Source organism: Mustela lutreola, chromosome 14, assembly GCF_030435805.1.
Source record: "Mustela lutreola isolate mMusLut2 chromosome 14, mMusLut2.pri, whole genome shotgun sequence".
In the NCBI taxonomy this organism is placed as follows: domain Eukaryota; kingdom Metazoa; phylum Chordata; class Mammalia; order Carnivora; family Mustelidae; genus Mustela; species Mustela lutreola.
This window is the reverse complement of record NC_081303.1, coordinates 50,839,153-50,861,981: the sequence shown is the minus strand read 5'-3', so window position 1 is coordinate 50,861,981 and position 22,829 is coordinate 50,839,153. Positions and strand designations below refer to the sequence as shown.

The following is a 22,829-nucleotide window of genomic DNA, read 5'->3' as shown; positions in this document are numbered from 1 at the left end:
TTTGACTCCTATTTTTCTAGCTTTTCTGATTCTGTTTGCCCTCCCTTTGTCTCACTGGAGAAGCTTCTTTTCCTCTCCAGAATCTCCCATGACATGCTTCCTTCCTGTCCCAACCCCTCCCCCAACGCCACTAGATTTGGGAGTCCAAAACTTTTCTGAAGAGGCCTCTAGAGTTCCCGCTGATGTTATGCCCCAGTGTCTGAGGTGACCTGGCCTGGTCTCTGTGTGGCTGAGAAAGTGTCCCTTTGTGTTGGCTGATGAATGGCTGCCCTGTCCTGCCCCAGGACCTCAATGCCTGGAGGGTAACAGGAGAAAGCCCACTCCCCTCCTTAGGCTTTGCACCTGCCGCTCTCAGCTTTCCTTGGGGGCTACAGAGTACCTGGGCAGGCAGCTTGCTGGCTAAGCCTTGGAAGGGGCAGGTCCAGGATCCCTTTCTGCCCTAGCTTCCCTGGACAGCATGGTCCCTGCTGAGGGGCTGCCCGTACCCTTCAGCTTTCCCTTCCGTGTCCCCCCTGCTCTACCCTCTTCCATCTCCTGTTACGTCCCCGGAGTTGAGTCTCATAACAGAACAATGAGCCTGCTGGCATGCTGTTTCCCCTGTGACTAAAGGCTTGAACTGTAGAATTTCTGGGCTGGAAAATATCTCACCTGGTTAGACATCTTCGCCTTTGCCTGGGGAGACGGACGGGGCAGTGTGCAAATATTCCGGCCAGAGTCATAGACACATCCCGGTGTTTCAAACAGGAAAACTCAGTTCAGTTCAACAAATGTGTAGGGAGCATTGCTCTTATTGTTGTTGTTATGTTGCTGTGCATATTATCTCATTAAAATATTTTATTACTCACTCTGACTATGCAGATAGTACATGCACATGGTATGTCACAACTACTAGAGGGTAAATCACGGAAAGTTGGTATTTCTCTCTACTTCTGAGCCACATCCACTCGGATCCTCTTTCCAGAAGTAATTGCTGTTACTAATGTCTTGGGTATTTTTTCCAGAGATACGCCACACACACATACATAATTTCACTTAATCTTCATAGTGATCTTCTCAGGTGGGTATTGTGAATCCTGTTTGGAAGACAGGGGAACCATGGCTCAGAAAGGCTAAGTGCATACATAGTGTGTAATAACAGCGTTTCCAACTGAGGTGTGTGTAAGTCCAAAACCGATACAGTTTCTGCTATAACTTTATCCCAATCTGCTGTGTCAGCAGCTCCCCCGCCACCCTCCCAGCAGCCACTCACACAACAGGGTTGGCTCCAGACCCTGAGTGTGCAGGGCCCTGTCCTAGGTGCTGAAGGCTCTCGTAGAGGAGGGGATCACTGAGACCCTACCTTCATGGGGTTCACCAAAGAGCGAGGGAGGCTGGGAAATCCTGAAGTCTGGTAGAGAGGAGACAGGGAATGACAAACTCTGCTTGGCCACAGCATTTGTAGGTGGCACTAGGCAGGCCACCCCTTTTACTGACTCTCAGTTTCCTCATCTGTCTGATGGAGATAACTCACAGGGCTGTCGTGAGAATATAAGGGTTATAAATGCAGAACTGCTTGGAGAGCATCCAATCCCAACACATGGAAAGGAGACCAGGCCAGTCCTGTGGACAGCCTCCCCGTGTGAGGGCCAAGGGTCACTGAATCACTGAATGACAGAGGAGACTGTGGTCTAAGCCTCTGGGAAGTGATACATTGAAGTAGTATTGCTCTTCTCTATGTTCTTTGTTTTCAGGTTGTCTTTAGGCGGCACAGAGTTGGTCTGGTTGCAAAAAACAGGGACTAGAAGTAAAATGGGGGTAGGTATAGGGTTGGCCTAGAATAAGACAGAACACACAAGTAAGCCTCTTCTAGAACATTCGGGTGTAGAACATGGAGAAGTCTGCCCTGGGTTACACCTGGAAATACTACTCTGGGCAGCTCTCCTAGTTCTTCCCAGGCTCGTCTCCCTCTCTGCAAGGTGGCCAGTGACTTGCCTTCTAATGAGCCGGTTACCAGCAACTCAAGGGCCTTTCTAAAAAGTTCCTTCTGTCCAGACCTCTTCCCTTGTCCCTCCCCATCCCAACTTCACCTAGCTATCTCTTTTTCAGCTTTTAAGGCTGGACTTCTATCTCATTTCCTCAGAGAAGCCTTTCTGGGTTCTCCAGAGTAGAGAGGGAGCCCCTGCTAGTCTCTCTGCCCCCATGCCTCTGATTAGCTCATGTGGCACCAGTCAGTGCCCATCTTGTCCACCAGACTGTCTGCTCCAGGCATCAAGCCCACCGGTTCAGCACAGAGCCTGGCATTTAAGTCATGCTGAAGTATTTGTTGAATGAATGGCTGAAGTTAGTCACGCCTGTTTCTGGGTTCCAACTTGCCTGTATAGTGTCATACAGCATCTCTTGTACAGTTGTTATTTTATTTTTACATGACTGTGTCATCTGAATCTTCTCCCCTCCTATTCCTGGTGCATAGCCCTTGTCAGGATACGGGGATGGTCCTGCCTATTGCAGAATGAATGAATGAATTAATGAATGAATTCATTCTTGCCAGGGAGCTGCTTTGAACTAGAGAGTTTTCCTTTGCAGTCAATTCATAAACTATGTTCCCCGGTCGGCCACGGAAAGGCTCAAGCAGAGGGGAACACGATTGGGCTGGAGCTGGTGGGGCTGGAGAGGAGAAAGCAAAGAGCCCGAGGGCCATCTCCTCTTTGTCGTTGCTGCTGCCGCGTGGAGGACAGGAGATGACCCCAAAAGAGAGAACTCGGTTCTGGGAGGGATCCTTTCCCAGGGCTCTCAAAGCCCTCTGTGACTGAGGTGGGCTTGGCTCAGATAGACCGACCCCAGCTGTCCCCCATCATTCTCCTTGCAGAAGGGGTGAAACGAGGGGGGTGGGGGAGGGACTCTGAGATTTCCAGTCTCTGGGCTTCTCTTTCCCAGTCCCTTGGTCCCCAAAGCACCAGCCAGAATCGGGAGGGGAGAGGGGTCAGGCGGAGCCGGGCGGCGGGGGAGGGGCGGCGCGGGCAGCCGGCTGGTGTCCTCTGGTGTCTGGAGCCAAGGCCCCGAGCTCTCGGCCCCCGCGAAGGGAGGCGAGCCGGAGCTGTGCGGTGAATGCAAAGAGCCGGGCGAGCTCCCAGCCCGGCGCCGCCGACGGCGTCCTCAGCCACAGCCCAATGAGAAGAGAGCAGATAATTTATTCTCTAATCCCGGTTCGGGTGCCCGGCGCTGGCGAGCGGCGGGGACTGGGGGGGTGGGGGGGTGGGTCTCCTCGTCCCCTCTCTCCCTCCCGCCGCCGCCCCCTCCCCGCCCCTGCGGGCTCCCGGCGCGCACACACACATTTCCTGACAATTAGCGAGCACACCTTGGCCGCGCGGCCTCCGGCGGCGCCGCAGCTTTTGTCTCCCGCCCGCCCGGGGCTGCGAGGCGCGGGCGCCCGGGAGCGAAGTTGCCGCCCCGACGCGCTGCTCCGGAACGCCGGCCGCCGCTGCCGTCGGGCGGGCGCGGAGGGCGGGGTGGGCCGGGCACGCCGGCCCGGGGCTGGGGGGCTGCAAAAGAGAGGAGAAGAGAGAGAAAAGTAAGGCAGCGCTGGCCCCTCTTCCTTTGTTATAACCCTGAGTGTGTGCGGGCGTGAGCGCGCGCGGGAGTGCCTGTGTGTGCACACATACGTGTGCGTGCCTGCGTGTGCGCGCGCGTGTGCAAACGCGTGCCTGTGTGTGCGGGTCCGGGCCAGCCGGGGGCGGCGGGATCCGAGGACGCGGGGTGGCGTGGCCTGAATGCGAGTGGAGCCGTGTCCCGGGGCTCTCGCGCTCCTCCCGGGACTCGGGCGTGCGGGCAGGTAGCCGTCCCGCCCCCTCCCGCTTCTCAGAGCCCTGAGCGCGGAGTTTGTTCACCGACGGGCCTCGTGCGGAGGGGGGTGCGGCGTGGCGGCCTGGGCGCCGGCCTGCGGGCGTGGGGGAGGGGAGTGCCCCCCCCCCGCAAGGTCTGCCCCGACCGCAGGGGGCGCACGAGGGGGCGTTCCGGGGCCCTCAGCGCGGCGCGGACGCGGCTACGTGGCCCTCTTCCACCCGGGGAGGGCCACTGCCAGCCCCGGGAGGGCGCGAGGCTGTGGAGGTGGCTCGCGGGGCTCTGGAGGGAGCGGGGGGGGGCGACGAGACGAAGTCTGTCTAAATGCCAATTCCCTGAAGTTCAGCGCATCGGTTGTCATTTCATACCTTAATGCATATTTATGCTGCGCCGAAATAGGCTTCATAATTAACTCCCGGAGTCATCCGCAGAGGTTAAAGGGACCCCGAAGATTTGTGCATTGATTGGGTACCACGGCGGTGTCTGTGTGTGCGCGCGCGTGTGTGCGTGCGCCCCGTGCGAACCCATTGAGAAGAATAATTATTTTTCTCCACTGGAAGCTACAGCAGAGAATCAGACAAGGAGGGAAGAGAGAGAGAGAGAGAGAGAGGTTGGAGAGGGACAGAGAGAAAGAGACAAAGGAAGTGAGTGCGAGAGGAGACGGCTTAGCATCCGAACTGTGAGTACTGAGCGAAACCAAATAGGCAGAAAGTGCTGCGAGTCGGGGACCCCTCCGCCGGGTTGAGGACCGAGAGCAGCTGTGGAGGACTCGTCTCTTTGCCGAGGGGTGGGGGGGTGTTTGGCTGGACGATGAGGGGTCCTTGAGGCAGGGGCGGACTCGGGGCTGCGGGTTCGGGCACTCACCTGAAAGCCAGCGCTGACCGGCAGCGGGCTGCGTCAACCGCAGCCCCAAGTCCGCTACAGGGAAACCCCCCACCCCGCCCCCATTGCCTTTGTTCCTTTTAAAGGTTTTTTGCAGCTGGTAAGATTCAAGGGGGAGTAGGAGAGGGAGCTAGAGAGAAACCCGTTTTGGGTGCCCCCCCTTCCCTTACCCCATGGTATGGCGGGCTGGGGAAGGGGCTATGAATGAGGCAAGGATCAGGACTTTGTGACACCTGTGCATTTGTCTAGCACTAAGAAGGGAAAAGCAGAGGTGCCCGGTACCCCTGGGACAGGGGTCTTCAGGTGACCTCAGCTGGGGAGACCGAGAGAAGCCATTTCTAGAAGCAAAACCACCAACTCTTGGCCCGGGGTCCTCCGCCCACCTCCATCCTCGCCCCTGGCGCCCTCGCACATGAAGAGGGGCTGGAGCTGGAGGCCCGCCCGGGAGCTGGAGCCTTGGCCTGGGTGGGGGCGGGGGAGGCCGCTCTGGAGAGGAGAGCTGCTCCCTTTGCTGAGAAAGGGTCCATGACAGGGTGCCCCTAGGGAACCGGGCTGGCTACCAGCCCCTGGCTCTACCAGACCTGTCAGGAGAGGGCGCCTGGCTGCCCAAGGGAGAGCCCGCCCTTCCTGACCGACATTCCACAGTCTCCCTTTGAAAGTGTAGTATCCTGCCCTCCTCCCCTCAACCCTCATTAAGAAATTCCTCTTCAGGTCTGATTTTACTCTGTCCTGGTGATTTTTCCAGCGTACCTTCATCTGCCAGTGAACAACTTGGCCAGACTTAAGCCTTAAGAAGGGGTAACTTCAGAGGGAAATTCAGCTCTTTTGAGGCTGGGATAGGGGTCCTGAGATCACAGAGCTATGTATTGGTTGTCTTCTAAGAAGCCCCCTTTTGAGGGAGGGGGGTGGCGGCCTTAAAACCCTGCTTGCATCCTCTAGGAGGATAATGCTGAGGCTTGGGACTGGGAACAGCTTCTGTCACTCTGTTTCAGCTCCCCATCACCCCACTGGGGCCTATCACAATCAGGAGAAAGAGGAACATCTCTTACACATGGGCCGAGCGTGCACACACACACACAGAGGAAGAAGTGTATATCCAGCTGCGGCCACTCCTAAAGGCATTAAGAGGAAGGAGGAACCCTCAAATAGGGAGGAGAAGCAAGTTCATTGTAACCCCCAGGAGGTGGTGTGGTGGCTTTAGCTGGTGGAGGAGACAGGGATCAGGTTGTAGGAGGGCTCGGAATGCAATCATATGTATAGGGGCGCATCTTCCCACAGGACTGCCTGCTTGGTGGCCAGGCCTTACCAAGTGCTGTCTCCCGGTGCTTAGCACTGTGTCTGTCCCAGTGTTTGCTAAGTGAGTGGCTGCCCCCGAGGGCCTTCTCCCCACCCTGATTGCGCCCTGCCTCTTCCTCTGAGAGGCACTCTTTAAGACTTGGGAGAGCCCAGCTGTGTAATTCTTTAGACTAGGCTGCCACTGCCTGCCCTTTGTGGGTTTGGGGGCGCAGGGGTGGAAAGGAGTGGGAGAAGAATTAGGCCTGGGCAGAACATCAGAATATTTTGGTATTCATGAATTGCTCAGGTTGAAATGCATTGAGTTTGCCAATGATCCGTTATTGTATTTTTCTTTAACAGCGTAACTGCTCTGAAGGGCTGAACTGTGGCCTGGGTCCTGTGTTTGGGGAGGCTGGATTCTGGTGATGCAAGCACTTCCCTGGGTTCTTCTCCCTCCCAGACCCCAGTTCTGGAGCTTTGTAGAAATGCAGGGGCAGCAAGTATCAAGGCTGGAAAGATCACCCCCTCTCCACTCCCTCATCTCCCCCAGCTTCTGTCTTTGCATTCTCCTTCCCCTTGGTCTCTCTCTGCCTTGATTACCTGAGACTGCCCGAGGTCTCCTTTCTCTCCCCTTCCCTGAGAGCCCAGGGGCAGGGAGCTCCCTGTTGGTCTGGGAGGGCTCAGAGGTGAGCCCTCCTGAGACAACACAAAAGTCCTGGGGAAAAAGAAAATTCATGCCTGACCTTTCTGCTTTCTTACTCCGGTGGAGCCAGGGACCGAGAGGGGACCTGAGCTGACCAAGCTCTGGAGTAGAGATGGAGGGAGGAGTCGTGGGAGTCTGAGGCACAGGGAAGGCTACCGGAGGGTTCAGAAATAAGGCGCTCAGCCTGTTTTAGCGACAAGCACGCTGCTGGTCCGGTTCGGGTCTGGAGGACCACGTAAGGGAGACTGGCAATCCATCTGGAACTAGTCTTCTCCTGAGTCCGTTCTCGGCCAGGGACTGTACCCGTTGATCATCCTGATTACAACTCCAAAGCCAGACATCTGTTTGGGGCAGAAGCAGCGGAGGCAAATCCCTGAGGCTCCTCTGAAGTTTCAGACGTGCCTCCCTTCTCCCAGCAAGTGGAGTCGGATGCCAAGGTGCAGCACAGGGACGCTCCTCCCAGAGAGCGGAGGCATGGGGGAGCCCCAGACACACTAAACCTGGAACGTGGGAGAGCCTAGATCTCTCCTCCTTCCAGGCTCACCAGCCATCCACTCATTCATTCGGCAAATGGATACCTCCATCATTCAGCCTGCATCTTTAGAAGAATCTGGTATACTTCCAGCTTAATCCCTTCCAGGTTAGTGTGTGTGTGTGTGGGTGAGGGGGTGAGAACCTCCTCCTATTCAGATTTTTCCCAATAGCCTGGTTTCCTGCCCACCAGGGCAAAGATGCACGGCTGCCGGGCTCCAGGCTGCCCCAGAAGGTACATAAGTATGAAAAGTTCTGAGAGGAGAAGTCGGCTCCAACGTAGACTCATTAAATCTTGGAGTTGATGGGACCTTGGATTGGATCTATCTCGCCAACTGCCAAGTGCAAGGGTCCCTTCTACACTGGTAGACCATTTACTGGGCACCTACTTTGTGCCTGGCAGTGGCTCTGAGACATGGTTATGTACCCGGTGTTTGACTTCCTCTGGAGGCAGGGAGCACAGTGGCTCCTTTTGGAGCTGTTCTAGGTCCTCTTCTGCTGCTCCTTTCTAGAGCAGAGCCCAGTCTGAGCCCCTTGCCCCTTCTATCTCTGGGTTCCTCTCCCCCTCCATCTGTGGCTTTCTCGCCAATGGAGGGCAGGGTAAATGGCTTGCTAGCCCCAACCTCACAACCCTCCTCCTTCTTCTTCTTCTTTTTTTAAGATTTTATTTATTGATTTGACAGAGAGAAACAGTGAGAGAGGGAACACAAGCAGGGGGAGTATGAGAGGGAGAAGCAGGCTTCCCGCTAGGCAGGGAGCCCGATGCGATGCGGGGCTCCATCCCAGGACCCTGGGATCATGACCTGAGCCCAAGGCAGACACTTAACAACTGAGCCCCCTAGAAACACCCTCACTCCTCTTCTTGTAGAGGATTGCTTCCCCATCTGGCTTATCCTCAGCTCCAACTGCCTCCAACCCCAGTGAGACCAGACTGAGCCTGAGGTTCAGGGTGACGGTGTGCCCTTGCAGGGAATGGTGGGACCCGAGGCTCCTGCTGCAGCCTGTTGTCCGAGGGAAGAGGCTTCAGTGTCCAGGCTCACCCTCCGTTCTCCAGTTCACGTGGGCTCAGTGGCACTACCACTGGAGAGCGAGGCACAGGGCAAGGGCACATGGGCATTGGCCATACCCACCCACCTCTGTAAGCCTCCGTTTTCTCATCTGCTAAATGGGAATGAGAATATTAGGGTTTGCAGTCCTGAATAATTATAATTTTTTTTTTTTTTTTAAAGATTTTATTTATTTATTTGACAGAGAGAAATCACAAGTAGGCAGAGAGGCAGGCAGAGAGAGAGAGAGAGAGAGGAGGAAGCAGGCTCCCTGCTGAGCAGAGAGCCCGATGCGGGACTCGATCCCAGGACCCTGAGATCATGACCTGAGCCGAAGGCAGCGGCCCAATCCACTGAGCCACCCAGGCGCCCCCTGAATAATTATAATTAATCAACAGAGACCGAGCGCCCGCATGACATACATCTTTCCCTCAAATATTAGTCTCTGTCCCTTTCTCCCCTTCGCTTTCTCCTCTCTAATTTCCTCTTGCATCACCGCTCTGCCCCCGTCACGATCTCCTTCAGCATTTGCTGTTCCCTCCGCTCCTGCCCCTCCCTCTGTTTTGTCCCCCATCTCCTTTCACTGCCTCCCGGTTGCCCCGCCCCTCCCCCACCTCCTGCCCCTGTCCGTGGCAGGGCCCAGGCTGTGCCGACCACAAGACAGGGCGGGAAGGTGGCTGTCTTGGCTTCTCATTAGAGGCTCAAGAATGTGTGGAGTCATGAGGGACAATGAGAGCCAGCAGCAGGAAGAATGGGGCCTCTGTCGGGGCAAGAGAACTTTCCCCAATCCTCAGTTCGGCTGAATGGGAGTACCTGGGGGCGGGGTGGGGGGTGGGGTGGGGGGAGAGGCCACAGGTGGTAGGCAGGGCGTGGGGGTGGGGGGAAGCTGGCAGAGCTCCCTGGAGCCGGCCACCATGGGGATGGATTCTTAGCATCTGGTGGCATTTCTGGGGAGAGCTCAGAGCTCAAAGGTGACTGTCTCTCTGTGGGGACAGAGCCAGGGAGGCCATAGAAAGAAGGTGCCAGTGGGCAGCCCGGGCCCCAGCTTTCAGTACCAGCAGAGTTGCTGAAGATTCAGGGGGTGACCACAGAGGACACAGGAGTGGTGGGGGTGGTCCCAGCTTGAGGAGGACGAGCCCTTTGGGCCCTCTCCAAGTAGTGACCTTTCGCTAGAAAGCAGATTCTCAGGATTGGAGGAAGCAGAGAGCTGACCTGTGTCCCCTTCCTCCACCTGCCAGCGAGGTCTGGATGAGCCATTGCCGGACAGATGTTCCCTCCCCCACCCCGTTTCTGGCCCCAGAAACACCTCAGACACGGCTCTTTATGGTGCTTCCCTGGTGCTTGTCAGGTGGGCTGGGGCTGGAGGGGCAGGGGTTTTCCTGTGCCCGGGGCCAGGAATCTGAGGGAACCACCAGGTGAGGGGGGAATGGGGGGGGGGGGCCCAGATCTAACTGGTGTGTGGATCTTCCAACTAGAAGGATCCACGAGTGCAGGGGCAGAGGACGTGGAGGGACACAGGATGGGCGCACAGAGATGGGGAGAGCCAGCCAGGCAGGAGAGGGTGGCCTCTAGGGAGCCGCTTCAGGTCTCCTGCCAAAAATTGAACCATAAAAAAGCTGGAGGGGAGCAGCAGGGGAAGGAAGGAGAGAAAGGCGATGGGGAGGAAGGGAGGGGAGGAACAGTCCCTCCACACCAATAGCCCGGCAGGGGGATGTGAGTAATACACGGCTGGTTCAGAGGGAGTGAGATCAAAAGCGAGTAGATACAAGAGGTTTGTGCTTCACCGACCAGACAGCCAGAGGCTCAATGAGACCTTTGTTACCCAGGCCCAAGTCAGGGTTGAAGGAATACCTGACCTCCTCCGCCTGCCCAGCCCACCCCCACCCCCACCCCACCGGCCACCGGGCTGGGGGAGGGGCAGGCCAGGGCTTCTCAATGAGTCAAGTTGAGTTGGGCACAGCTCAGACCAGGCTGGTGGGCGGGAAGAGGGAGGAGGCCTGCCCTCGCTGGGCGTGGAGCTTCTGGGGGTAAGTGGGGGAGTGAGTGGCTGCCAGGAAGGCAGGAAGTGGCTCTGCGGGAATTCTGAGGAGACTTCCAGGGCCAGGGGGCCCACCAGGTGAGCCCTCCCTGGGACCCCAGCCCCTGACTCCAGTGTCCCTTGGAAGGGGACTGAGGGCATTCTGCTTGAAGGCCACGGGGTTCTGCTTGGAGGCCACGGGCATCCGCGGGTCCTCAGTCTGGGATATGGGGACCCACGGGAGAGGGAGCCAAGGGAGAACCAGACGCTCCTGGCGTTGGGGCAGATGCCCAGAAGTTCAGGTGGGAAGTTGGAAGATGTCCAGCAATTTTGCCTACAGGTTGGAAAGGACGCGCGCGTGGGTGTGTGTGGTATGTGGTATGTTGTGTGTGTGCCCTGTTGTTCCTGCAGTGTGGGAAGCCCAGTCTAGGGAGGTCGGAAGCCCAGGGTCCTGAAGAGAACCAGTGAGCCTGCGCCCTGAGGTGAGGGCTGCCGCTGCTCCCTGGCAGACGCGGGACCTGGTCTGAGCCAAAGGTCTCTCGCTTTGCTGCCAGGGTCCGCAGCCCCTGCGGCTTCCCTCAACCTGGGCTCCCTGAACTCCTGTCTTCCGAGGCTGGTGCTTGCCCACAAGCGACCCATCAGAGCAGAGGAGGAGACAGTCCTTGTGTTTGGAACACATCTTTTCCAGGGTTCTGAGACCTTGGTTCCCCTCCACTCAGGAACTCCCCGAGTCCTAGAGATGCCGATACCAACCACCATACACTGCTGGAGAGCGAGCTGCAAGCACCCCTCCCACAGCATCACCCAGGGGTGGGTCCTAAGCTTGCCGCCCTCAGCCGGGGATGTCAAACTCAGGCCCCTTCCTGCCTCCATCTGGGGCTGAAAACAAGGTCCCGCTTTCCTCTAAACGACAGGAGCACCCGTAGAGTTGGTCTGTAGCTGGCGGCCCCCTGATAGTCCAGGAAGTGTGGGCCAGCCCCCAACCTCCGGGGTGCTCCGGAAACGCATTCACTCCTCTAAAGAATAGGACCTCCGGTTCTCCTTGTCCACATCCCCGGGCCCCTGGCCCCCAAACCCCACACTCAGGCCCTCATCTCAGCCTTCCTTTGCCCAGACCCTCCTTTGCCCTCTGCTTCCCGTGGCTGGACTAGGAAGGGTTAAGTTTTGTAAGGAGAGCAGCTAATATGGGGCCCGGCCCTGGGCCCTCCCTGGCAGCAGCACCATTGAAAACTTCGGCCTTACTCTTGGTGGGGGTTTTGGGGGGGGGAGTTAAGGACCCTGAGCAGGGGGCTGGAGGCTAATTAAGGGAATTTGAGGAGGTCCTTTATGGCCAGGAAGCCACCCCTCCTCGTACCGGAGGGAGGCCCATTGTGTGGGGACTTTGTGGGGCCAGAACTGGAAACTCATTACTGGGAAGGCTTTAATGCTGGAGCCAGGGCAGGTGGTGGGGGATGTGAGAGAATGTGACCAGGCCCATACCTCGAGGGTGGCAGGGCGGCTGGGGAGGGTTGGTGGGGAGGGTTCCCTGCTTCCTTTTGAGATTCCCACCGCTGGACCCCCTCAGCTCTGCTGTGGCCTATGGCTTTTCATTCCTATGTGATTGCTGTTTCTAATTCATGTAGGGCTAAAAGCCATGGGCTACAGTGAGGGGCGCACTCCTTCTCCTGAGATCTGCACTTCCCTCCCCAGAGGACCAGGCTGGGAGCCAGCCACAAAGGGGGTATCGGGAGGGACTTCCACTTGGGGATGGGGTTATCCAGGGGATCTGGTAATGGAGGGTCTGGGGCTAGGCTGTGTGACCTTGGCCAAATCACTCTCCCTCTCTGGGCCTGGGCCCTCGCTCTGAAATGAGGAGGCTGTACTGGTGATTCCAGAGGGAGTTCCCTCTGAGGATGGAGACACATTCGAGGGATGCTGAGGTCTGTAAGTCTCCTACCCCTTGCCAAGTTACTGAGGACTGGCCTATGCTCAGAGGTTTGGGGGCCGGAGCCAGAGGCCTGGGGCCACACAGCACTCAGGCCTTCCTTCAGAGGCCCCAGAACAGTCCATGCTTCTTGGCCTCACTCACTTCTCTGTGGTCCGCTCGAATGCACAGCCTTCTCTGTGTAAGAGAGACTTGTCAGTGGCTGAAACGGGAGAGCTCAGGCGGGCCACTTAGGGAGAGGAAGTTCCTCAGAGGGAAACTAGGAAGACAGCCTCCCGCTATGGGCTGCAAGGGGCAGTGGGAGGTTCCTAGCTCCTGGTCGGCCACCCTGCCCTGGCATTGGTCTCCCTCTCCCCGGGTCTATGAATGGGACCTGTTCTTATTTCCCACGGCCTGTCACTCATCTTGCCTGACTGCCCGTGCCCGTTCTCACTCACGTTCCTGCCCTACTGTCCCAGCCCATGCAAATCTACCTAACTCCATCCCAGCCATCCTGGAATGTTCCAGCAGATGGAAATAAGGCAGGCAGTCTGGCTGGAGAAGGAGAGGAAGTACCCTCCCCTCCCCTCCCCTTTCAGCGCCCAGTCTGTCTAAGACCACTGAAGAGGAATCAGAGAGTACTATATTTGGTATTGAGAATCAGAAGGCAAGTTACTTACAATGTCTCCGAGCCCTTAATCTCCCTGACCAGCATTTATCTAGTGTCTGCTAGGTAGCAGACAAGATTCTATCCATCTGACCTATACTCGTTTAATCCTGGAAACGACTCTAAGATAAAAATTACTATTATTATCCCTTTTTACTTTAGGAAATCTGAGGCACACGGGAACTAAGAAACGGGCCCAAGTTCATGTGGCTAGTAAGGGACAGAGCTGGGATTTGAATCTGGCTCTTAAATCCCATCATGCTGGTGCAGGGAAAGCCAACAAGGCAGCCCATGGAGAACCACTCTGGAAGCTGGAAATTGCTGCATGCTCGTCCACAAACTGGCTCTGTGGCCCAACTCTAATCACCCTTTGTCCATCGCTGGTTTTCTTTTTCCAGCAAGAAGATCACAGGGGCAAAAAAAAAAAAAAAAAAAAAAAAAAAAAAAAAAAAAAAAAAAAAATCAAAACAATTGTAGAAGCAAAGAAAGGGCCAGCCAGCTGCTTTCCGCCGGGGCTGCTCCAAGCTCCTTCCCCCGACTTGCCCCAGCCTGGGTGGTGTGAGGCACAGGGATGAGAATTGGCAGGTGTTGTCACTCTCCCCCTCAGTTCTCTTGCCCAGAGCTCAGAGGTGGCTAGAAACTTCCCCCACCTCCCTCCCTGTTCAGCTGCCCCCAGCGCAGAATGAGCCTCTGCTTAGAGGACATCCAAGTTTACTGCCCATTGCTCCCGGATCTCATTGACAAGTCAAGTGGGAGCCGCGCCCCCTTCCTGCCTCTGCAGCAGGGTCCCTAACAGGAATCCCGGTGCACAGTTTGCTGGGAAGGGCCCCCGCAGCCCCAGGCTGGGCCTGGACGAAGAGAACAGACGACCAGGCCAGCTTTTGCTTCTCTAAAGCTCCAGCAAGGCAAGGCTCTGAGCAGGGGGTTGCTGGGTAAATGTTGGTTAAATGAATTGTGAGCCCGGAGAAGGGGGACACAGAGCAGGGTGGCCTTGCTGGACCTGGGCCCCGGGCGCCTCTGGGGTTACAAGGTTGTGGATTCTCTCTGTTCTTTGTCTCTTGGTCACTGCCGGTGTTGCTGGCCTGGAGGAGGTACGTAATTATATATTTCACATAATTGTTCAACCGAATTGAATAGGCAAGCTGGCCTCCTGCCCTTTCTCCCTGGAGGATTCGCGGATCAGAAGCCCGTGTCTATCCTGGTCCCTGCCTGCAGACAGCTGAGACCTAAAAAACAACCCCGAACCTCAGTGTTGGTCACAGTGCTCAGAGAGACCCAGCATATGGCCTCCTCTGAGAGAGCAGGCGCATGTAGAGCAACACAGATTCAAGCCGATCTCTGGTTGTGTGTGTCCCATTTTTTTTTAGTGCAAGTGGAGTTTCACTGCTGAAACTCTGCTCCTTTCAAATGCAAAGACTATTCAAAAAAATCTCTGCCCCATTGTTAGAAGAGGATGGCCCTAACATCTGACCCCTGGAAGCCCTTCTGGCCCCAACGGTCTGGACCTGGACTGCTGTGCTCCCAGCGTGTCAGGCTGACGACCCTAGACACACTTAGGTTGACTCTTCAGGTGGGTCAGCCTCTGCCAAGCAGTGGGCCTCCTGGAAGGCCCTGGAGGTCAGGGCTTCAAGACATTTCAAGACTTCACGGTCTGACCCTTCCAGTCCCTGGGGATGACCTTTCCAGTCCCTGGGGCCCCAAGTCCCTCAGAACCACTGCTAACTGCCTGTTTGTCCTTGCAGTCTTGAGAGGTGGGAAGAATGTCCCCTCTCTCTCCATAGGTGGGCAAGGAGGAAATAAGCAGGAATGGCCTACAAGCATCAGAGGCAGAGAGGACCTTGGCTCCCGATTCCAAGGAGCTCCGTAAAGCAGAGGCTGGAAGTCAGTCTCCAGCAGGCCAAGAAGGAGTTAATCTCCAAGGAGAGTGAGGGCTACTCCCAGACTGGAGGCCTGTGCCCAGCTCTGCGGCTGCCAACTCCGGGAAGAAGTCCTGGGATCTGTAGTCTGTGTCACCACCCACCCGTGGCCTGCCTGTTTGTCAACACGGTCGTGGGGACTACAGTTCCCAGAAACCTGCAGAGGCCAGGCTTTGGGGGAAGGGGTGGGGTGTGAGGCTCGGTGGCAGCAGGAGGGAGAGGGAAGAGGTGGGGAGAGAAAACCCAATTCACCCCCTTCCTTTTTAATTCTTTCTCCTGGTGTGTCTGCTCCACCGCCCGAGCTAATCCCCCAAATCCGGTCTCCTAAGCCGCAGCTGCTTCCCTTCGCAGTGATGAATGGCTCGGGGAGGGAAGGTGAATTCATATTTTAATTACTGAGGCGCGGTGCTAAGGGGAGCTGGGGAGGGGCGGAGGGCTCAGCATTGTTCTGGAGGCGTGAGGCGCCCCTCCTCACTGGGTCACTTCTCTTTTGCCCTTTACCTGGGGTGGGGGTGGGGCAGAGTGAAGCTGGGGGGGCGCCTCATGGGAAGTTCTCTGCTTCTGCTTTGGGAGGTTGAGGGGATGGGTGGGTAGGAGGGAAAAGACCCCCTTTCTTGTTTGTTAGAGGATTCCGGGCAAGTCCCAACACTTGTAAATACCTCCCCACTCTTCAGCCCCCCACTGCCATCCACTTTGATGGAGGACACCACCAAAATTTGAGGCTCCCCAGAGCTCGTGGTCTGCCAGCGTGGAGCCCTGGCTGGCCCCTCTCTTAGTTTCTAGCCCAGTTCCTCTTGATCCCTCCATGTGTTTAACCGGCCTCTGACCCACGGCCCCATTTTGTCTGGAGGTGCCGGGGCTGGGGGGCCCTGGGAGGGTTCCTGGGATAGAGGAGAAGTGGGGTTGAGGCCAGAGAGGCTGGGAACCCCCTCGCGGTTGGGGGTGATGTGCTGTGGGTTGACGGCTCTTCTGCTTGGGCTCCCACAAAGCTGGCTAAGTGGAGCATCTTTCTCGCCCCCAGACCCCGGGTCATCTCAGCCCTGAGCCGGGGAAAGGCCAGAGAGGAGGGCGGGGAAGAAATCTGGGCCAGCAGCTTGCAGTCCGATGCAGCCAGCCGTGAGCCAGCAGGGGTCCGTCCAGTGTCCACCTTCCTTTCCTTCCTGTTCTGAGTTTTGGGGGCCCAGCTTTCTATCCCTTAGCCCCTCCTGGGCTGGAGGCATGAAAGCTGAGGTCAGAGGGGAAGCTGCAGGGTGGGAGCGGACGTTTCCATCATGAACACGGATAAGTGGGGGGGGTCCCTTCCACGCGCTGGTCCACTTGCTTTCTGGAAACTCTGGACTCCTTCGTTTTGAACATTCAAACCCCTTTCTCTTCAAGTAGACCTACCAAGAGCAGGTTCACCAGGACCTGACATCCAGGGAGCCCTCCAGTTGGTGCTGGGACACTGCCAAGGATGACAGGATGAAGGGGAGGGGGCAGCACCGAGAGCGGAGCGGAGCGGAGGAACCGTGCTGGCAGAGGGATTCTGAAGGATGCACGGGAACCCAGGGCAGGAGGGACCCTGAAATGGGAAGGGGTTCTCTGCTCCACAGGTCCCCACTTCAGGGGCTGGCCCAGGGACCTGCATCACACCCAGGACCCAGACTGCTTCCAGGCCTTGGTAGGGAAGGAGGAGAGGGGAAAACCTGCATTTATATCAGAGACAAGACTCTTCCGGAGGAGCAAGGACCCAGGACCCAGGAATCTGGGAGATGATTGCCGACCCTCCCCCCCCCCCCCCCCCCCCCGATAGCTCTCAGGAATTAGGTTGTAGCTTCTAGCCTAGCTCTTGAGCCATTTATTTATTTATTTTTAAAGATTTTTTTTTTCTTTTTTTTTTTTTTCCCTCTTTTTTTTGACAGAGAGGGAAAACACAAGCACAGGAGTTGTGGGCAGAGGGAGAGGGAGAAGCAGCTCCTTGCTGAGCAGGGAGCCCGATGTGGGGCTGGATCCCAGGACCCCAGGATCATGACCTGGGGTTGAAGGCAGCTGCTTAACCAACTGAGCCACCCAGGCACCCCCTAGCCCTGGGGCAATTTGATTCGACCCTCCTGAAACTCTGAAGTAAAGGTCCTGGTGCCTCCAAACTCTGCCCCCCAACACTTTCCACAGTGAGCAAAAAAGCCCAGATGGTCTTGTCTTTCCTAAAGGACCCTGGGGAGGAATATTTACGCCAAGGGGCATGCTTTGCTGTTTTTGTAGAACAGGCAGACATTGGAGGGGAAGTAGAATGGAGAGGGGGGGACCAGAGACCCCGAGACCCCTAGCTGCTCCTAGACCCAGGCTTGGGGTGGGAGGGTCATGGCCAGAGCTACTTGACCTGGCTTGGTTTTTTGTTGTTGTTGTTTTTTCCTGGCTTGTTTTAATTATGAGTTCCTTCCCCAGATCAGCTTTGTTGTGCCTCCCGATGTCTCCCCATGTCTTTTTCCTGTAATCATGGAAATGCTTTGTTGATAGTACCCTTGATAGGCATCCCCCTAGCCAAGAAAGTGTAGGCATTAAAATTACCGATTGCAAGGAAGCCCACCTGGCCTCCCTCCTTTCTCCCTGGTCAGCCAAGGATGCCCAGTGCCCTGCTAGCCCCTTAGGTTTGGAGGCCGTTAAACCTTGATTCACCTCGTGGTACCCTGAAATGAGGAAATGAAAGCCCAGAGAGGGACAGCCACTTGCCAGGGTGACACAGCCAAGAATAGAACCCAGGCCATCAAGGTCCCAGTTTAGATCCCCGTCTCTCTAGGTTTGTCACAGGAGGGATCCAGAGATAGCTGCCGTGGAGAGATCTAGAAATATAGTAGTTGTGTCTCAGCTCTGTCTATATATATTCCGGAGATGGCTCTCTGCTCTCTCTAGATTCTCCAGGAGAGTGGGTGTATGCTGGAAAGTGGGCGATTGAATAACCTGTCTACCTGCCCGTGCTGACTCAAGCTGGGCCTCCTGCCCACCCAGCTCGCCGCTGCAAATGCATCGCACCTATTAATTACAGTCACTACAGTCACCAGCTCTGTTAACAGGACACTTGGAGGGGACAGGAGGGGAGGATCCCGACAGGACCCAGCCCCGCTGGGTGCCCTGGGCTCAACAAGAACCCGCCACCTGGGCCTCTGCTCTGCCTGGAGAAACATGCCATTTGTCCAAAGGTGCAAGGCTGGCCAGATCTGTGGAACTGTCCAGAGGGCTGGCACCTGGGGCTGGCCAGATTCCTCAAACAAAGTGGAACCCCTTGGAGGTGTGGTTAGCCTTTAGGGCCTGGGCCATTGGAAGCAATCTCGCCCGAGAGGCTGGACGACAGTCAGGCCTCGTGCTTCCTTGACTTCAGCATTTGGGCTGCACCCCTTGTCTCCCTTCTAGAGGGGGATGTGATTCAAAGCAGGCCTTGGAGGCAGGCTGACCTCCATGCAAGGTGTTCCCTTTGGGCCGGGCTGCAGGGCTGAGCCGGCTTGAACACACGTGTGCTCTCTCCCAGGGAGGCCAGGGCAGCTAAGTGAGCCGGAAGGATCTGCAGACTGAGTGCCAGTCCCCTGCAGCCCCCTCCCATCCTTAGCCAGACCGCCCCAACTGCCACAAGGGGGCCCTGCCTTGGGGGCTGAGAGCTGTGCAAGTGGGGGCAGGGGTGGGGGCGTAATGACATGCTCAGCTATCCAGCCTCAACTGAATTTTGTGCCAGCGAAGAGGCTCTTCTCTGCACCCTTTACCTCCCAACCTCTTGGTCCAGCGTAGGTGCTCAATAAAATAGCCTGTTGGCTGAAGGAACTCTGCTGTCTGTTCTCTGCGTGAGGAGAACCGTGAATTGTGTTGCTCTAAGCAGTCAAAGACAGTCCATTCTGTTCTCTACAGATTTCCCTAAGGGTATCAAATAAACCGAGCCTGCTAGGAAAGGGGGGACCCCCCATCATCCCCGGCACTCGGTTCCAGGTACCAAGGTCAGGGCTGTGTTGGATACAGGTCCACAAAGTCCTCCCTTGGGATCACGGGACTGTGTGACCTAAAGGGGCGAGTGGACCCCCCCAACCCCTGTAAGGTGGCACAGAGCTTACTCTGAGCCTCCTCCTTCCTGTCCCCCAAGCAGAGGTGTGCGGTGAGGAGCTAGGCAGAGGAGGCAGGAGGAGAACAGGCAGCAGGTGCTGTAGCTTTCTCCTGCCTACCGTGGACTCTCCCAGGCTCTGATCAGAGGGATGACATCAGCTCCCCAGAGATCAGGACACTCTGACTTTCACAGAGGCTGTTGTGTGGTGGCCCCTCCCCCTGGCCTGGGTGAGAGGGTTGGCGGGGGCCTGGGCACCCTCAGGGAGTGGCAGTGACTGGTCAGCCCCGGAGGGCTCTGGGAACATTAACCCCAGCTTGCTTCTCTCTCCCGCTTTCCTCCTGTCCCTCTTCCTCCCTTGCCTTTCCTTGCAGATCTTCTCTGGTGAGCTCCCCCCAGCCTGGCCTAGGGCATGCCCCAGTTCACTTTCGCCTGCTTCTGTGGCCTCCACGGCTTCTGCAAGATGAAGAGGAAGAAGGAGGAAGTTCACAGACAGCGGGAAACGGCAGTGTGAGCAGGACCCGGGCCCCCATCTCCTGCCGCCTCCAGCAGGTGCCAGACCTGAGGGCACCCACTTCTGGTAGGACCTGGCCAACCCTCCAGAGACCGAGAAGCCCTGGGGCGGCCTGAGGCGTGAAACTGCTTTCGGCCCCCAAGGGCTCCAGGTGCTCCACTCAGGGCAAGTCCTCCCGGAGGGAGGGATGCACCGCCTTGGGCTAGGAGCCCTGCTCCCGGATCGGAAGCGGGCTTTTCTGCCAGAGGACCTCCCGGCAGCCCGGACCCTGGAGGAGGACGCAGGCAGCCTAGGCAGGGTGTAGGCGTCAAACAAGACCCTCCAAGCCCGGGATGGAGTCGCTCCGGGGACTCCGGGACCTGAGGCAGGAGCCTCTACAGCGCAGCGCCCCCGAGAGAGGAGTCTTTTCCTGTCCCCTCCCCGCGTCCTCCTGGGGCGGGTGCAGCCGGGCCCAAGGTGGGCAGCCTGCTCTCGAGTCGGACGGCAGAGTCGGGACAGTGAGAGGCAGGCGGTGTCCTCGTGGAAGGAAGCCAGCTGCGTGTCCCCCGCACACCGGAAAGCCACTTTCCTTCCAGCCCTGGCCTCCGGGACCCTCTCACTCCCACCAGGCCTTGCAGCAGCCCACACGTGGGGGCCCGCTCCCCAGGCCCCGAATCCCCTTCTCAGGAACTGTCTTCCAGGGCCGGACTGTGGGACCCCTTTCCTGGACTAGACCATGTCCTCCCTTTATTCTCCCTTCGCCCTGCCTCGCCCTTTTGCCTCCTCTTCCTCTTCTCAGAAGCCATAGGGAGGGAAAGGCTTGCATGCTGTTGTGCCTTTAGGGGAAACCGGGCAGAGGGAGCCCTCAAGGACTTGCCTTGACTTCCCCCCTCCTCTCTCTGCCCCCCTCAGTCAGTCTTCCAGGGTCAGTCTCTTCCCCTCCGCCAGCCTATTTCCAGCCGGTAGGAAGCAAACCACAACCTATCTCCTTCCTTCCTCTCTCCTCCCATTTGCTAGAACTTACCTTCTGTCACTGTGCCTGAACCGCTCAGGGGCTAGAGGGTCACACGGACAGCAGGCCCGTGGCAGAGACGCTTCCAGCAGACTCTGTAGCTTTAGCAAATCCCCCCTCTACTTCACTACGGAGCAAGTCAGCCCAGGAACAAAGTCAGATCCCCTGCAGCATCTAGGGACAGAATAACCTTTCTGAGAGTTAACAGGTAGCCTGGCTAGAGAAGGTCAGGGCCCCAGGACAGAAGGAGGGGGCTGGGTGCTCTTTCCCTTGGAATGTGACTCTCTGGGCAGTCCGGGAGGGCAGAAGTCCTCTTCCGCCGGTTCATCCAGAACCTGGAAGAAGCAAAGGCACATTCTATCCTGGCAACCTTCGTCCGTCCAGCTCATGCCCCATGCTCAGGGAGATTCCCAGAGTTTGGGGCAGATCTGGTGGGATCCAGGTCATCTTTGTGAAGCCGGAGCACAGCTGATTTCTTTCCTCCTATCCTCCAACCCCCTCCTTGGCCTCCACCATCCAGTCTCAGCCTTGTGCAATCTGTTAGTTCCTTTTATATCCAAAGAATTATAAACAGAAGTCCTTCCTTCGAGGAAACAGCAATAAAGGCCAGTGGGGTCACAAGGGATGGAAGAAAAACTCCCCGATTCTTTGGGCTCTTACACAGCAGAGGACTTGGATGAGGCACAGAGATGGGCAGAAAGGCTTTCAAGGGTACCTTGATCCTGCCGCAGGAGAGCCCGCCTGGAGGGCACGTGTGTCCCTAGCGGTCACCCGGCGAGGCTGCAGCCCCAGGAAAGTCACTCCTGCGGTGGAGGATGAAACTGAATCCCCCGGAGCCTCAGAAGGATTGGGTGTTAGGTCCTGACCACAGAGGCTCACCCCGAGGAGAGGTCAGGAGGGGCGGTGAAGGAGAGAGCTGCCCCTGCGCACCTCTCAGGCCTTGGCAGGAATTTCAGCTGCAGGGTTTGGCGGTGAGCCTGTTCGGAGAGCTTTTGCCCCCCGAGAACTCCTTTGGCTCCAAAGGGATGCTGGATATCGGAGCCCCTGCTATGGGAACATGGGAGCGGTCCCAAGGTCAAGGCCTCTCTGAGTGGAGGCCCAGTTATGCCTGCAGACGGCAGCCCTTGGCCCCCAAGCCACTGGCCCCTTCTTCATCAGGGTGAAGGCTGGGGCCTGTGCTGAACTGTGGAAGTAGGCGGACAGCAGCAGCTCTGAGCCAGACACCCCCCACATTCTGTTGTCCCTCGGCTTCCTTCTCAGGGAAATGGCAACTTTGCTCTTCTCAGCCTCTTGAGAACCAGTCTGGACACCTGCGCCCCTGTCTCTCTGCCCCTGGGTGAGCCCAGGCGAGAGGTTTAATCCAAAAGGGCAGAAGCAGCCCCACTGTCCCCAGACCATGCCCCCCCAGGCCTCTGCCTTGTAGGCCAGGCTTCTCTTCCTTCTGTTCCTTCTGGGGGAGTGAGGTCTGGCCACCTCATTTCCTGCCCTGCATTGAGGCTCCTTCGCAGAGGACAGGTGGGACCGTGTTGCCCTTCCTGTTTCTGATTCCCTCCACGCCACGGTTCTCTCCCAGACTCCATGTTGAGGAGGGGGCTGGGAGCTCCTGGGTGGGAGCAAGGGGCACGAGAGTAGATGATTCTGGGAGGGTGCAGGCCTCTCCTCACTGTGTCGCCCTGAGTCCTTGTAGGAGGGCAGGATGCCTTGGCCTCCCTGGGCCTCAGTTTCCCCCTGTTGTGCTGCGGGCTGCCGAGTAGGGGATAAAGAAATGGGAGAGGTGCTTGTGCCTCGAATGTTGTCTGGGAGCCTGGCCCTCAGGGTTCTTGTCTCAGGATATTTTAATTAGAATGTCATTTCCTTTTCCATTCCCAGGGAAGGGCTTTCTGGGTGTCGCACAGGAGTCCATAGAAATATATAAGACTGTTATTTTTGAAAAAGAAAAAAAAAAAGAAGAAATAAAAAGAGCAATCATTTAACTGAAATGTGCATGAGGTAGCACAGCGGGATGCAAAGGGCGTTGGGCTGGGAACCGGCTCTCCCAGGTTCCAGCCTTGCTTCGATACCGGTGACCCCGTGTGACCTGAACCTCATCATCCTGTCTGACTTCTGGGACTCAGTCTCTTCCCGTGAACGTCCTCTAAGGAGCCCCCTCCGGAGGCCAGGGCTCTGTGTGTGGCCCTGGGACGCTGAGCCTCAGCTGGGCTCAGGCGGTGGAAGAGGAGGGTCGCAGGGGCCCCGCACTCCTGGCCTGCAGCCCATGCGCTGGCAGGGCGGATGCAAGCGATATGGGAGATCTGAGAACTGGTGGGAGTGGTGAGAGGGACGCCCAGGCTCCCAGAGCTGCCACTGGAATCCTGTGCCAGTGCTCCGTGGAGTCCTGCCTCTCCTGCCTCCAACAGCCAGGCTTGTCGCTGCACCCCAGGGGTCCCCTCCTGCACACACATCACCCAACCCCACAACACACACCAGCCTTTGCAAGTGGGATGGCATCTCAGTGGAGGCTGCCTGACC

The 22,829-nt window shown here is 57.3% G+C and overlaps 1 protein-coding gene across 3 annotated transcripts; it reads left to right on the top strand.

The window, feature by feature from the left end:
- The first annotated feature begins 4,402 nt into the window (after positions 1 to 4,402).
- BLACAT1 (BLACAT1 overlapping LEMD1 locus) lies at positions 4,403 to 22,369 on the top strand. 3 transcript variants are annotated; one of them, XM_059146635.1, is made up of 3 exons: positions 14,974 to 15,131; positions 15,778 to 16,416; positions 19,191 to 22,369. In XM_059146635.1, exon 3 carries the CDS (start codon positions 19,229 to 19,231, stop codon positions 19,328 to 19,330), a length of 102 nt encoding a protein of 33 aa, XP_059002618.1. In that variant the 5' UTR covers positions 14,974 to 15,131; positions 15,778 to 16,416; positions 19,191 to 19,228; the 3' UTR covers positions 19,331 to 22,369. The 3 variants fall into 3 exon arrangements, with proteins under 3 accessions (XP_059002619.1, XP_059002618.1, XP_059002617.1); XM_059146636.1 differs by lacking the exons at positions 14,974 to 15,131; positions 15,778 to 16,416 and adding an exon at positions 4,403 to 4,495; XM_059146634.1 differs by lacking the exon at positions 15,778 to 16,416 and having other exon boundaries at positions 14,981 to 15,131; positions 19,191 to 22,368.
- Positions 22,370 to 22,829: the final 460 nt, after the last annotated feature.

Excerpts from the sequence above, each read along its gene's own strand:
- BLACAT1 (XM_059146636.1), top strand. The coding sequence starts at position 19,229 with ATGCCCCAGTTCACTTTCGCCTGCTTCTGTGGCCTCCACGGCTTCTGC.